The sequence below is a fragment of the Camarhynchus parvulus genome, chromosome 2, assembly GCF_901933205.1.
Source record: "Camarhynchus parvulus chromosome 2, STF_HiC, whole genome shotgun sequence".
In the NCBI taxonomy this organism is placed as follows: Eukaryota; Metazoa; Chordata; class Aves; order Passeriformes; family Thraupidae; genus Camarhynchus; species Camarhynchus parvulus.
Genome location: NC_044572.1, coordinates 25,696,560 through 25,709,687, shown reverse-complemented (window position 1 = coordinate 25,709,687; position 13,128 = coordinate 25,696,560). Strand labels below are relative to the sequence as shown.

Genomic DNA, 13,128 nt, shown 5'->3' with positions numbered 1-13,128 from the left:
TGTTCTGAGAGAGGTCTTCTGCCTTTTTTTTTTTTGTGCATGTGTGTATGTGGTACAGGGTGCTTAACTGATGAATTTTCATCAAGAAAAAGGTAGAGTAATTGAGTCCAAAATAGTCCTTTAGAAAATTATGACATTGAGTACTTAAAATAAATTGAACTGACCTTAATTCCTAAACCATAATCATCTTGCAGAGGCCAAGAGGAGAATCAGGTTTTTCTGATTGCAAAAGCTGCCTCCATTTTTGCTACTATCAAGGATAGAAGTAATTGTCTATATTAATAAACTGTATTACTTAACATCTCTCACTGCTGCTCTTGAAGACTGCCTTTAACACCTGGGGCAAAATGTATATTAATACAAATTACTTTTGATTAAAACCATTATTATTTTAGCACAAAAAGGAAGGGGGTGGTAGAAAGGAACATTCTCCTTTTAAATATTTAAATACTCATTATATCAAAGTGATACAAATTACTGGCTGACTGACAACTTGCTAATAATAGCTTAAAAATGCAAATAGAGCTATTATCCCAATTGACACTAATTGGAACTCCTTTGGCAGCCTGGGAAGGCAGGACAGGAAGGTTTGATTGTTTCCTCAAGCTGGAATTGGGCTGGTAAGGAAGTGTGGGGAAGATGTGCTGTGGATAAACAGGTTTCCATCTGCAGACATCAGAATTCATTATGCTGTATTTCAAGAAACTGCTCTGAAGCGCTGTCTTGCGCCTGTGTACAGTTTTGGTGAGGTTTGTGGTGCGCTGGGTGGGTCTCACTCGTGCAGGCTTTGCCTGGGCTGAGTTAGCACTGTGGGAATCCAAGCTGTAAGTGCTCAAGTCTCACAAAACAGCTGAGATGTCTTCTGGGTGTTGTGAAAATTCACTGTTTCAAAATTCACTGAATAATATTTTTTTAAATGCAGTCTTACAAAATGACACTGTATGTATATAGTCCTTCAGTAATTAGTGTGTATCTTCTCCAGGCCAGGTTTGCTTCCAGAGCATGTTGCTTGAATTTTATTGCTTTGGTACACAGAAACACAATGTGGCTATTGTTGTCAGAGTGTTATAACAGTGAAAATTAAAGCATTTCTATGTGCCAAAATTGAGTATCTGTGATTAAGGATGTTCTGTTACTCAGCTAGATGTTTTTAATGCTAACTAGTTCATGAAAATAAAATGTTGAAGGTGTATTAACATGTATTGGCACTGAGGCACTCCAGTTGTGACTGAGAATATAAGGCATGAACTGATGCAGCTCTTTATCTGCTTCACACAGTTCCACTCTCTCTTACCTTCAGGTGGTGTCTCCATTGTTACATTTGTTTGACTCCATGATCTTATGGGTCTTTTTCAATCGAACTTCTTCTGTGATATGTTGGTGCAGGTGTATCCTTTAACTCTTTTACAGCTGAAAGATAAATGTAGGAAATGATCTAGATAGGAAAAAAACCAGAAAAGATACTTTCCACCCCCCAAATTATTTTCTTAGCATTTAACATTATTCTTTATAATTTGTGAAGTTTCTTTGCACTGAAGTGGCTGGTTAGGTACATGGTGTGCACGCCATTTCTAGCTCAGCCACTGCTGTTACTTCTGGCCAAGCCGTCTCACCTTGCTGGGCTTCCTCCCTCCAGGCTTCTGGGAGAGCATGAAGCACCATGAGAGATAAAGTGTTTTGTTGTCTAACAGTCTGTTCACATTTCATTTCTTCCATATGCAGTAGGTGGGAACATTGTTTAATTTGGAGATGGATGTAGAAAACAAGAGGTGATGTTTTTTGCACATATTCTATATTCCTCTCTTTAAAAAGAAGTTTCTGAGATGGTTTATTCTGACAGAAATCAGATATCTATCAGGAATGGAGCAGTGATAATTTAAAATAAATATCATAATGATTTTCACACAGCCTCTCCAGCTGACAATTGTTTCAGTCTCTATCAAAAGTATTAAAAGAATAATGCACAAAGTGTCTTTTTTTCTTCCCTGAAAGATGTAGGTTCAAGGATATTTGTTCACTTGCTAACACCAAAACCAAAAATTTAAAGATTGCTACTCTTTAAGGAACAATTATCTTCTGTAAAGGGAGGGAGCTCTTTTGCAGATAACACGATGATATGAGGCTGTATCTGGCACTGCAGGTGGCTGTTTGCTGGGGAAGGAGCCCTGTGTGCTCTTGTGCTGTCACTCTGAGATGTTTGTCCATGCAGTGTGTAGCATTATGGCTAAGGGAGCTGCTTGGGCTAATCAGAAGAGCATTTGGTCATTACCAAAGTTTGGGACTTGCTCGGGATCTCTTATGATAAAGCAGTCAGCCATCTTTTAGGAGACATAGTTTAAGGGACAAAGTTTGCATTTAAATAATGGCTGTTGGCAGCTCTGAAGGAGCTGTTACTGATGTACTCTCAGCAAACAGCATTTTAAAGACTCACTTTAATAATTTTCAAAAAACCTCTTGATGCTTTTCTGCTCTAGCTCGTGATGGCTAGGGGTTGGGCTCCTGCAAGATCCATGCCCAGACATTTCCAGATCCTCCCTTTTCTTTTGTTTAAGACCATGCTGGAAAATACCAGTATCCTGGCATGAACAGAGCACGGATTTGCTTGTGGCATCAGAATGAGGCAAGAACTGCAGAGCCTGAGCTCCCCAGGTGAAATGAGGTATGGGGAGCCAGACCCCCCTCCCAGCTCCCCATTTCATGGGCAGGGTGGCAAAAGCCACAGCCCTGGCTTTTGCTTGCCAGGTTAAATTTGGCTGCATCTCCACCATGGACAACCAGTCTCCATGCAACAGCACAGAGATGGAGATGCTGGATGGAGCTGCTGGCCCTCTGTGTCGCTCTTGGCAAGGCAGGCTTCTGAGAACCTGTCTTCAACATCACTGTCTGGGTGAAGGGGAGTGCCTGTGTGTAGGGGAGACAGTGCCTACAGAAGAGCAGTCACATGTCACAATGCAGATGATTGATGTATTTCTAGGGGAAAAAATAAGCAAAAAGGGTGCTAAGCATGTTGGAGGTGGGCTGTGATGTCAAACTGCCTGTAGCATTCCCAGTGGGAACAATTATCAGCATCGGGTTTACTCTGTGCTGATTTCCTAGAAAGACTTCCATTGCTTTATTTAAAGCTTGCTTGCATTTTGCTGACAGATGCCCTTGCTGCAGTGTTATTGATTGGTTTATGCAACATGATGGATGTCAGACTGCTGCCACCAAAAAGAGCTCAGTCTGTGTCCCAGGTGTGGCTGGCTGTTGGAGACAGGGAGGGATTTAGTAAAAGCCCCTCCACAGCCTGCAGTGGAGCTGGAGAGTAGGCACTGCCCAGTGGTTCAAGGCAGGAATAGCCTGGGGCTGCAGGCAATGCTGTCCCACACATAAAAGTGTTTAAAAGCCAGTGAAGCCCTAAAAGGAGGATTAAAGACCACAGAAATTACTTAAAACTCCCTTTGAAGTACTCAGTAGTCTACAGACTATATTGCTTAAGACTAAAGGCAGGTAAAATCAGAATTCCTCTTTGTGTCTCCAGGATCCCAGGGTGCCCATGAGGGCAAATATTGTTGTGGGGAGATGTTGGGAGTGAGTCTGTGGCAGGAACAGACAGCTGGAGTGGATCCCTGCAATGTGTGCAATTCATGCACCTCCACCTCTGCCCAGGAGCTGCTGCACAGGCACATCCCACAGCCCCAGTGTGGCATGGCCTGGCTGAGCCATCCCTGCCAGCACTGAAATGTGAGGAGGGGTTTTTAATGTATTGTTGGTAGAGGCAGTTGAAACATTTCAGGCTATGCCATTTGGTGTGTTTGCTTTATTTCTAGCTTGGAATATATTTCTATACAAGCATATAAATCAATGCTAAATTGAAACTTGTCCAAAATCCGGATTAGCACAAATCTGACAAAATTATTTTGCTATCAGAAATTAAAATGAGTTGTTTAAAATGCCAGATTGAAACCACTCAACATGTAAACTCAGACTGACATGTAAAAGACTATTTTGGTGACAGAGGTTCAGCCTTTCCTTCTAGAGTAAATTGTAGTAATGCCCCTGACATGCTTGAGGGAAAGGATGCCACTCAGAAGGACTTTGACAGGTGTGAGGAGTCAACCTGTGTGAATTTCATGAGGTTCAGCAAGGCCAAGTGTAAGCTGCTACACCTGGGTCAGGGCAACCCCAAGAACAAATACAGGGTGGGCAGGGAATGGACTGAGAGCAGCCCCGAGGGAAAGGACTTGGGGCTCTTTGTGGAAAAGCAACTCCACCCAGATTGCAGCCCAGAAAGACAACCCCATCCTGCAGGCAGGGCAGGCTGCAGGGAGACGGACATGATCCTGTCCTGCTCTGCTCTGGTGAGACCTCACCTGGAGTGCTGCATCCAGCTCTGGGTTCCCCAGCACAGGAAAAACATGGACCTGTTGGAGCAACTGCAGAGGATGGGCATGAAGATGATCAGATATTTAAATTGAAAGAGGGTAGTCTTAGATTGGTTTTAAGGAAGGAACTCTTTACGATGAGGGTGGTGAGACTCTGCAACACATTGCCCAGAGATATTGTGGATACCCCACTCCTGGAAGTGTTCAGTGTCAATTTGGTTGGAACTCTGAGCAGACTGGTCTAGTGAAAGGGGTCCCTGTCCATGGCAGGGGGTTGGACTTCATGATCTCTAAAGGTGCCTCCCAACCCAACCCATTCTATGTTCTTTCTAGAAAATTCAATCCAATCTGTTTACTGTATGCTGTTATTTAGTACCTGTGCTGTCTTTCAAACACTCAAAGCCCATGTATATTTGTGGGCTTTGCAGTGGTTACTACTGCAGAGAGGTTTTTGAGATGTGCAGGCTGCAGGGAGTGAATGGTGGGGCCTTTTCTTTCTTCTCTGTGTCTCAAAATTCAGCACACACAGACTGTGAGCTCTTGTGAGCACCAGCGTCCTCCAGGCAAGGATAACAGCATTGTAAAATTTTTCTTTCTTTCTACCCTTCACCAAGCATTATTCAACATGATTTCCACAGTCCTTTTGCTGTTCTGCTAGCCCAGCAGTCAGCTTCTCCTCCTCACTGAGCTCAGTGGGAGCTCATGCAGAAGTTTATTAGCCTGAAAATTAGCCCTGGAAAGACAAAGAGCTGCCAGAGTGCCAGTACAACCACTGTGTCTCACTCACATCAGCGTGGTCCCTGCCACAAGCCACCTCAGTTTTCCCACCGTGCAGCCCCCCACCTTGCTAGATCTGGCTTCCAGCTAGCTGAAAGTGGGATCTGTTTTAAGCATGGGCAGGCTTAGGTGCTGCTTCTAACCCAGAGGGGTGAGGCCCAGCACCCACCTGCTCCTAATGGGGGTGGTTGTGATGATGCCTCAGGTAACCTTGAAAATGGAGGTGTACGAGTTCATTTCCAAAATGGAAAACAACAAGCAGTGAAATCTTTCATATTACTTAATTTTAAATTTGGTTTGTATACACTGGCTGTTTTTATTGGTGATCCATCTGCAATGAAAGTTTGCATCATAGCATCAGAGAAGTACAGCTCATAGCAGGGGGAAAGGAGATAGAACTCCAGATGCCTTGGCATCTGTGAGATGGATGTAGCATTTCAGGCCTATCCTGGATATATAGCAATCAGACATTTTAATTAAAAAGATAATTACAGTCACCTTTTTTTTTTCTTTTATATTGCATGGATTCACACCCACAGGGGCTTTTATTGTGAATCTGAGGGATAGAACTTATTAAGAGCTTGTCTTTCAAATAATAAACCTACAATGTTGGATTAATTCCATACCAAATTATTGGAGCTGGGGGGATACATCCTGCTCTTTCCATTCAGTAAACATGCTTCCTGATTTCCATCAGGTTTAGAGGGATGGCACCTTGTGTGACCTGGAGCAATCCCAGGAACTCCTATCTCCAGGAGCAAATCCCTCAAACCTTCATCAAACACACATGAGGAGGTTCACAGCCTCCCTGCAAAAAGAAAATAATTTGATATTTCTTTCCAGTCTCAGACCACTGTTGCTATTTCTTATTCCAGACCAATGTGGGAAATAACTCCATCACTATCACCAAAGGAAGTATGTTGCAAAAGCCCCAGAATAGTTTTTATTTAAAATGTTACTATCATAAAATTCCAAACTATGAAGTGAAGACTTTGGATTCCCATTCAAACATTACCCATCCCCCCTTTTAAAATATATTGATGCATAATCACAGAACATAAAACATGCTGCAATGATACAAATATATTTTTGATACAGAAATTACAGTACATAATAAACCATGGAAACAAATTGAGGCACTAGACTGAACATCAGTTCTGTTCTGCACTAGCTGTGAAGCTGATCGACTCACTTTCAATGAACAAAAGAATACTTACTTGTTTAGTAAACATAACTCTACAGGTCATATCAAACATGTGCTTTGTTGTGAGACATCACCAGGGTTGCTGGTCCTTTCAGAACCACAACACACCTACACAACACGTGTCACTGCCACAATATGAAAAATAATACTTTTATTGAATGTACAACTCGAAAAAAACAACCCCCTTCAGTTATTAAATAAATAACTATTTCATACAGTGGTTAGTTTATATTACACTGCATTGGCCGTTAGAACAAATGAAGTTTAATAAATAATGCACGGGAACGTCTCATTTACGCCTCCGTTCGTAGTTCTGTGCTATGCTCCCTTCAGAGGACCCTGCAAAAAACGAAGCAGATTGAAGCACAAGGTACAGCCTTGCATGAGCACCAGCTAGCACACAGAGCGTCAGAGACCTGCAGCCAGCTGGCACCACCAGGCACCAGAGGCATGCCTGGTTTGGAACAGAGACCAGGGCTCCTGGCCCAATCTGAGCTGCTTGGTTTGGTGTTACCTCTCAGACTATGCTGTGCTCCAGAAGGCTGAAGGTCTGAGCAGTGTTTTCCACCTCTCATCTGCTGGGCTGCTTGAGGCACCATTAACTCAGAGCCCCTTTACCTCCCTAATTCATCTGACTGAAGGGATCTAAGCATTCAGGTCAATTTGTGGCAGAGGGCTTCTGCACAGACCTATCCACCTTCATTCCTGTGCAGTCAGCTCCTTGCCAGCTCTTGGAAACTCTCCCTGTCCACAAGCCTGGCACAGAGGGATAATTTTCCTGTACACTGTGGCAGGAGCCAGGCTCCTCAAGCTTCTCAGACTACCATGATGACAAGCTGCAGGCTAAAATAGTCTTAAGCAACATATTTTATGTTTAGTAGTGGTAGATCTCTCCTTCTTGCTCATTTAAATGAGAGTGAAATCCAGAGAGCCCTTCTTGAGCACGGCTGTCCCCAAACCAGGGACAGAGACATCAGCATCCCCTCACCCCGCTCTGGCACCTGAGGCTGTAAATCAGCAATGTGCTCACACCCAGAGGGACAGCACAGACTCCTGCCCACTACCAGGGAGCTCAGGGGCTTTCTGCAGAAGAGAACCACAGCATGGAGTAAATGTCCTGCCTAGTTAAATATCTCCTGAAAGGGAGAAGTGAGGGTAGTCCTAACACTCACTATGCCTGATCTTGCTTTGATTACACAGTCCTCAGGACCCATCTTCTCCTCTGGTGGAGCAGAAAAAACTTCTTATCATTTCCCCCTCAAGCCTCCCTGCAGAGGCAGAAAAGCTGTGAATTCTAGTTTTACCTGTCAGACAGGTGTTACATAGCCTAACAGAGTAAAACATCATTACTCCCTTTTGTCAGAAATACCACATAACAGTATCCTGACTACACCAGCAATTTTGAAATTAGGGCAATAACATCTTTGCATTTTTTAAAACATTTTCTGTATTTTCCATTCTCATATTAATGTAAATGTAATCCCAGTGGAAACCAAACCAAATTTATTACTTGCAGACTATTTACTTTTGTCATAGCAGATATATTTACAGGTATTATGCATTTAATAGCTATTGCCACTGCAGAAAATTGCACAAAATTATTCATGATACGTAGCAATTTGCAAAATAATACAGAGAGCAATATTACTAGTCTTGAAGGGGGTTTAATTGAAAATAAAAGTTACTGACAACCATAATTGCAGAATATAGATCACAGCATGTATCCACATAATGTAAAGGTGTCAGCTAGTAATTTAACTTTTATCATCCATTTAACAAAACATTGAGAACTATTTCAGAGACATGAAATATATATTAGGGTTTTTTTATTTTTTTAATTCTTATCCTGGAGAATCAACTGATACTTTATGGTTCACAGTGAGGGATTTCCACAGTACAGCCCTAGAGCACAGGGAAGGAAGGTAGAGCTATGGGGAGATTCCAGTTTCCCACAGGGGTTCTGCACACGAGGGGAGAGAAGAATTCTGCCCCATATGGATGCTATGGGAAAACAAATTCACAGTACCCATTCAGAGTTTAAAATGCTTTAGGTGAAAAAGCATTCAAAAGCCGAAAGAGACTGTGAATGTTTAACAGCCTGATCTGCAGAATGAGATGTGTTAATGGCAAAGTTCTGTTCTTTCACCTTCTACTCCAAGTATTAGGAATAAGGGTCTCCAGAGAAGATATCCTTTTTACCTGATGAGATCTGGATTTAGACCACAAGTTAAGTGACCCTTGCATTTTCAGCCTCCACATTTTTCTTGACATGTCATTAAAATTCTGGGTTTTTTTGTTTTAATAGCACTTTGGGGACTGGCAGAACATGCAAGGACGGGACAGTAATGAAAGTGCTCTGGGGAATTCTACGTGAGCTTGCCAGCAGCTCAGACCAGCCTGGTCATTTCAAGCATTGAGGTGAACTCTGAAATATCTTGGGTAACAAAGAAAATCCTGATTCTTTCACAGAGAGCTCTGGATCTACACTACATGAAAACTGCTTCTTCCATCCGCTGAGAGGGAACAAAGAGGCAACGGAATGAAGAGGCTGAATATCACCAAGTATCAGATTTAGTCAAATACATACCAGAATTTAAAGATCTTTTGCCCATAAGTCCAACAAAGGAGTCTGTTTTATGCCCTGAAAAAATATATTTAGGGGTATTTTAATACATTTTAACTAGGCAGGCTTTTAAAATAACAGGTTCTTGCAAGGAAAGAAGACAGGGTCTGAAAATGTTTATACCACAGACCAGTTGTTCACATCACTCAGACAACAGAGAATGAACAGCAGTCTGACTGATCAGACTGAACAGGATAGACCAAGGCACAGGCCAGCTAGTGGACATCTTCTCATTAGGTTAGATAGACCTTTGGTTTTGGGGGTTTTTAAAGTATAATGGAAAACCAATGGCCACTAACAGTACAAATCTTATTTCTCTCCCGTTATGATTCCTACTGATCCGAGCAAATGCACAAGACGGCAGTGTCTTGGTATAGCCTGCATCTGTGTGGTGCATCTCTTCTGTTGTTGTTTTATTTCTGTAACGTGGAAGAAAATCCTCCCTCACAGGTCAGATGAGGCCCTTACTGGAGAGGAAGCCAATGGGACTCTATGTCTGGACACGTCTGAGCTAGACAGTCCGGCTCTATTTCTGGAATATTTATAAGTTCAGGTATTACCTTCCTGTCCCTTTAGTAATTCTCAAGACACTGGAAGTGTAGAGGATAAATTACTCCAAGTTTAGGCCTACAGTACATATCAGGTTATAGTAGTAGCTATAGTTTCAGACAAGGAATGAAAATGAACTGTTCTGCTTTATCTAAAGCGGCTTTTGAATTAAACCTAGAAGTTTCTCTTTGGAAAGAATTTTGCTTGGTGAATTCATACACAAAGCAAGATACTCAGACCTCATGTGTATTAATTCAAGCTGAAGCAGTTTCAGAAAATTGTAATTTTTTTACTTTAGTCAGATGGTAATTTGCCATGAGCTTTGTGTCAGACTCTTTATTTGGTCTTCCAGTACATAACTCCAGAGAAAGCATCTTGTGGATAATAGAACACTGGGACAGTTGCTGGCCTCTGTGGACAGAGGAGGTTTCACAGGATATAAGATAATGTTTACTTAATAAAAATCTTCCAGTTTCTCTTTAAACATCATGAGATAATTTCAGAAAATAAAATTACCACTGCGCAGAGCAATGTAACACCCCAGTGTTGACAGCATCTCCTGCCTGGTGTTACACAGAAGCAGAGAAAGGCACACTTACTAGGGGGGCAAGATATGGCTCTTCATATGGCTGCACATCATCACTCAGCCCCTCCTGCGAGCAGGAGTCTGATTGCCAGACAATGCTGAGGGCACAGATGCAGCATCTCGCATGTGAGGACTGGGTGCTCCCATGAAAGCATTCTTGGGGACTTGGGAATTCATTATTCTAATCTTCCAGATTTTGCCATCTTAATTGCTCCTCTCAGAGTCTGGCAGTAAGCCTGCCTTGCCAATGAGAAAGGCTTACAAAATCCCCCCTTGGGAAATAAGGGAGAGCTGCAACATCCGCACATTAATATGGATTGAAATCTCAAAGCTTGCAGCAGCTCAGATGAGGTACAGGCTCACAGTGGCACTGAAGGGGAGGTTTCAATTCTTTAATAGATCATTTCTCCACCAGTGGTGCTGACAGTCCCTGGCTGAAACCAGTCACCTTCTAAATAATCCTGTCAAATACACTATTCCCTATTTGAATGTCTTCTCATGATTACTTAAAATATTTGTAATTTTTAAACTTACTTTTGTGAGAGATCTGGCCATATCCTGATTGGAAGAGGAAAGGAAAGAGACAAAAAGACAAAAAGAGTTATTTAAAAAGGATTGGCATATACATATGATGCTACTGCAATGCTTTGAAAAATCAGATACAAAAACTAACCTACGCACATTCCACTTAAGGGAATTAGGGTGATGGTTTACAACTGCATTTCTCTTTGAAGAGACTAAAAACTTGTTTCAGCTTAACCCACACAACTTAGATTAGTTTAGCTCCAATTTCTTAGATCAATTCTTGGTCGAGTAAACACGTAGAAAACATGACAATAATTGTATACTCAACGAGTTTCCAATTTCCCTTTGGTGTTTCAATGGCATGTATGCCGACCTATGATTATCATGCTATCCCTTATTGGGATTTACATGATATAACAGATACACACCCAAGACTTTAAAGCCCTCTCTTTTCGAATCAGTGAGTTTATCTCGTATAAAACTTGAAAGAAACAACAAAGCAAAAGAGCCTAAACCCAAAGTACCCTCATGGCAGCCTAAGAAACAGATGTAACATATAATCCCGAGCGATAACCGTGTAAGGTTTGGGCAGGCACTGGGAGAAGAGCTGTGCAGAGAGGCGTGAGCAGCCCCCGCCCCGCTCACCGGCATCCCGCTTGCCCATGAGGCCGAAGAACTGCTGAGGCCGGGGTCTGCGGGCCATCCTCTGCAGGAAGTGCTCCAGGGGCAGCGGCAGCTCCTCCTGCGGGCGACAGCGGCGGCGCTCAGTGCGGACCCCCCTTCAGTCCCAGCCGGGCAGTGCCCGGCACAGAGCCCCCGGCTCCGAACCTTTCCCAGCACGGAGCCCCCGGCTCCGGACCCCTCCCGGCACGGAGCCCCCGCTCCCCACCCCGCGGGGCCGCCGGGGCTCACCTTCCCCTGGTCACTGTCGGACCAGTCGGACCAGTAGCTGAGGTCGTCGGTGGCTCCCATCTCCTCGCCCAGCGCCTGTGACGAGGCCAGGAGGAGCACTGCGAAAGCCAGCGGGAGCCTCATCGCCGCCGGGACGTCCTGCGGGGGCACAGGTTGGAGCCGTGGCAGCCGCGGGCGGGCACAGCGCACAGCCCGGACACACAGCCCTGCCCGCCCGGACACACAGCCCCGGGGCACACGGCGGACACGCTCCCTCGCACGGACAGCCCCACACTGCCCAGTGACACCGGCACCCCCACCCCGACTGCTGCGGAGCCCTCTGAAGAGACACACACCCCACACCGAATACAGCGGCACGCAGCTCGGTGCGCTCCCCAGCACACGGACAGACGCACAGACACACACAGCCAGCGGTGCCCCTTCACACACGCAAGTACAGAGGAAGATTTAAACACACCCTCACACGTCTATGCACATCTAGGAATCACACCTTCCCAAATACTCACACGCAGACAGATACATCCCCCTCACACATACATCCAGGTACACATGCATCACTCACGAACTCATACAAAGAGCTACACACCTTAAATGCTCACACCCACGTAGGTACGCAGCTGTCCACGCACACAAACACAGAGACACATGTGTCCAGAGGTGTACACTCATCCCTTTGCACAGCTAGACACATAAGGACAGGCACAAAAAACATGCTGGCACATCCAGGCACGCACGTGCGGACACACAAGCACGAATAGGCACCCCCAGAGAGGCACCCACATACAGACCGGGACAAAGCAGTACACGCACACACACCGTCACAGCCACAGGACAAGCGCACCCCTCGCACACAGGCACGGCCGGCCGGGCTCCCGCAGCGCACGCACCGTCTGCAGCGGGCAGGGCGAGCGCCGCTCTCCAAGCGCATTGGCCGGCCGTGGGAGCGCTCCCCACTTTATATGCCGGGAGACGGGGAGGGCCGGGACAGCCTCATTTGCCTAAATGCAATTACCCTCGGTTTTATCGTCCCAGCCCCGTGACAGCCCCCGCCCCGGCGAGCAGCCCCCGCCCCCTGCTCCGGCGGCGCCTCTGGGCACTGCCCGGGGCCAGCGGAGCGGGCGGCTCCCGTCGCTGCCCCGCCGCTCCCTCCCCGCAGCTCCGCGCCCTCGGGGCCTCCCCGCACCGTCCGCGGCGAAGGCGCGTCCCGGCTGCGGACGCGGGGTGAGGGTGTGGATCTGGATGAGGGATGCGGGTTCGGATGTAAGAGTGCAGACGCCGCTTTTTGCCTCTGCCTCTCTGCCCCGCTCCCCCAGGGCACGGAGAGCTGCTCTCCGCTGCGAGCCGCACCGCCGGGAGCCAGAGCAGCGGGCAGGGAGCCCCGGCGGCCAGGCAGGGGGGCAGCCTCCGTGCCCGGGCCGCTTCCTGCCCCCGGCTCTGTCTCCCCCGTGCCGCTGCTCAGGCGGACCCAGCCCACCGGGACTAAAAGTGAGGGAGGCACGAAGCTGAGCAGGGCCTGACAGGCTGGGTGCCGGCTTGGGGCACCCCAGATCTGGGGTGTGTGTGCCTGCTCGGGGGCTGCCATCGCCAG

The 13,128-nt window shown here is 45.9% G+C and overlaps 1 protein-coding gene across 5 annotated transcripts; it reads right to left on the bottom strand.

The window, feature by feature from the left end:
• Positions 1-6,057: 6,057 nt before the first annotated feature.
• Positions 6,058-12,518, bottom strand: TAC1 (tachykinin precursor 1). Of its 5 annotated transcripts, none has more exons than XM_030971385.1 (6): positions 12,428-12,518; positions 11,541-11,678; positions 11,274-11,370; positions 10,638-10,661; positions 8,933-8,986; positions 6,060-6,684 (listed from the first exon to the last, which is right to left on the bottom strand). In XM_030971385.1, exons 2-6 carry the CDS (start codon positions 11,661-11,663, stop codon positions 6,635-6,637), a joined length of 348 nt encoding a protein of 115 aa, XP_030827245.1. In that variant the 5' UTR covers positions 11,664-11,678; positions 12,428-12,518; the 3' UTR covers positions 6,060-6,634. The 5 variants fall into 5 exon arrangements, with proteins under 5 accessions (XP_030827249.1, XP_030827245.1, XP_030827246.1 ...); XM_030971386.1 differs by having other exon boundaries at positions 12,357-12,443; XM_030971387.1 differs by lacking the exon at positions 12,428-12,518 and adding an exon at positions 12,329-12,338.
• Positions 12,519-13,128: the final 610 nt, after the last annotated feature.

What these genes read in the sequence shown, in the direction of transcription:
- TAC1 (XM_030971385.1), bottom strand. Translation starts at nt 11,663, where the DNA reads ATGAGGCTCCCGCTGGCTTTCGCAGTGCTCCTCCTGGCCTCGTCACAG. An exon ending in TGGCCAGATCTCTCACAAAA is followed by an intron (nt 8,987 to 10,637) that starts GTAAGTTTAAAA and finishes ATATTTTTTCAG; the next exon opens with GGCATAAAACAGACTCCTTT. An exon ending in CAAAAGATCTTTAAATTCTG is followed by an intron (nt 6,685 to 8,932) that starts GTATGTATTTGA and finishes CGTTTTTTGCAG; the next exon opens with GGTCCTCTGAAGGGAGCATA.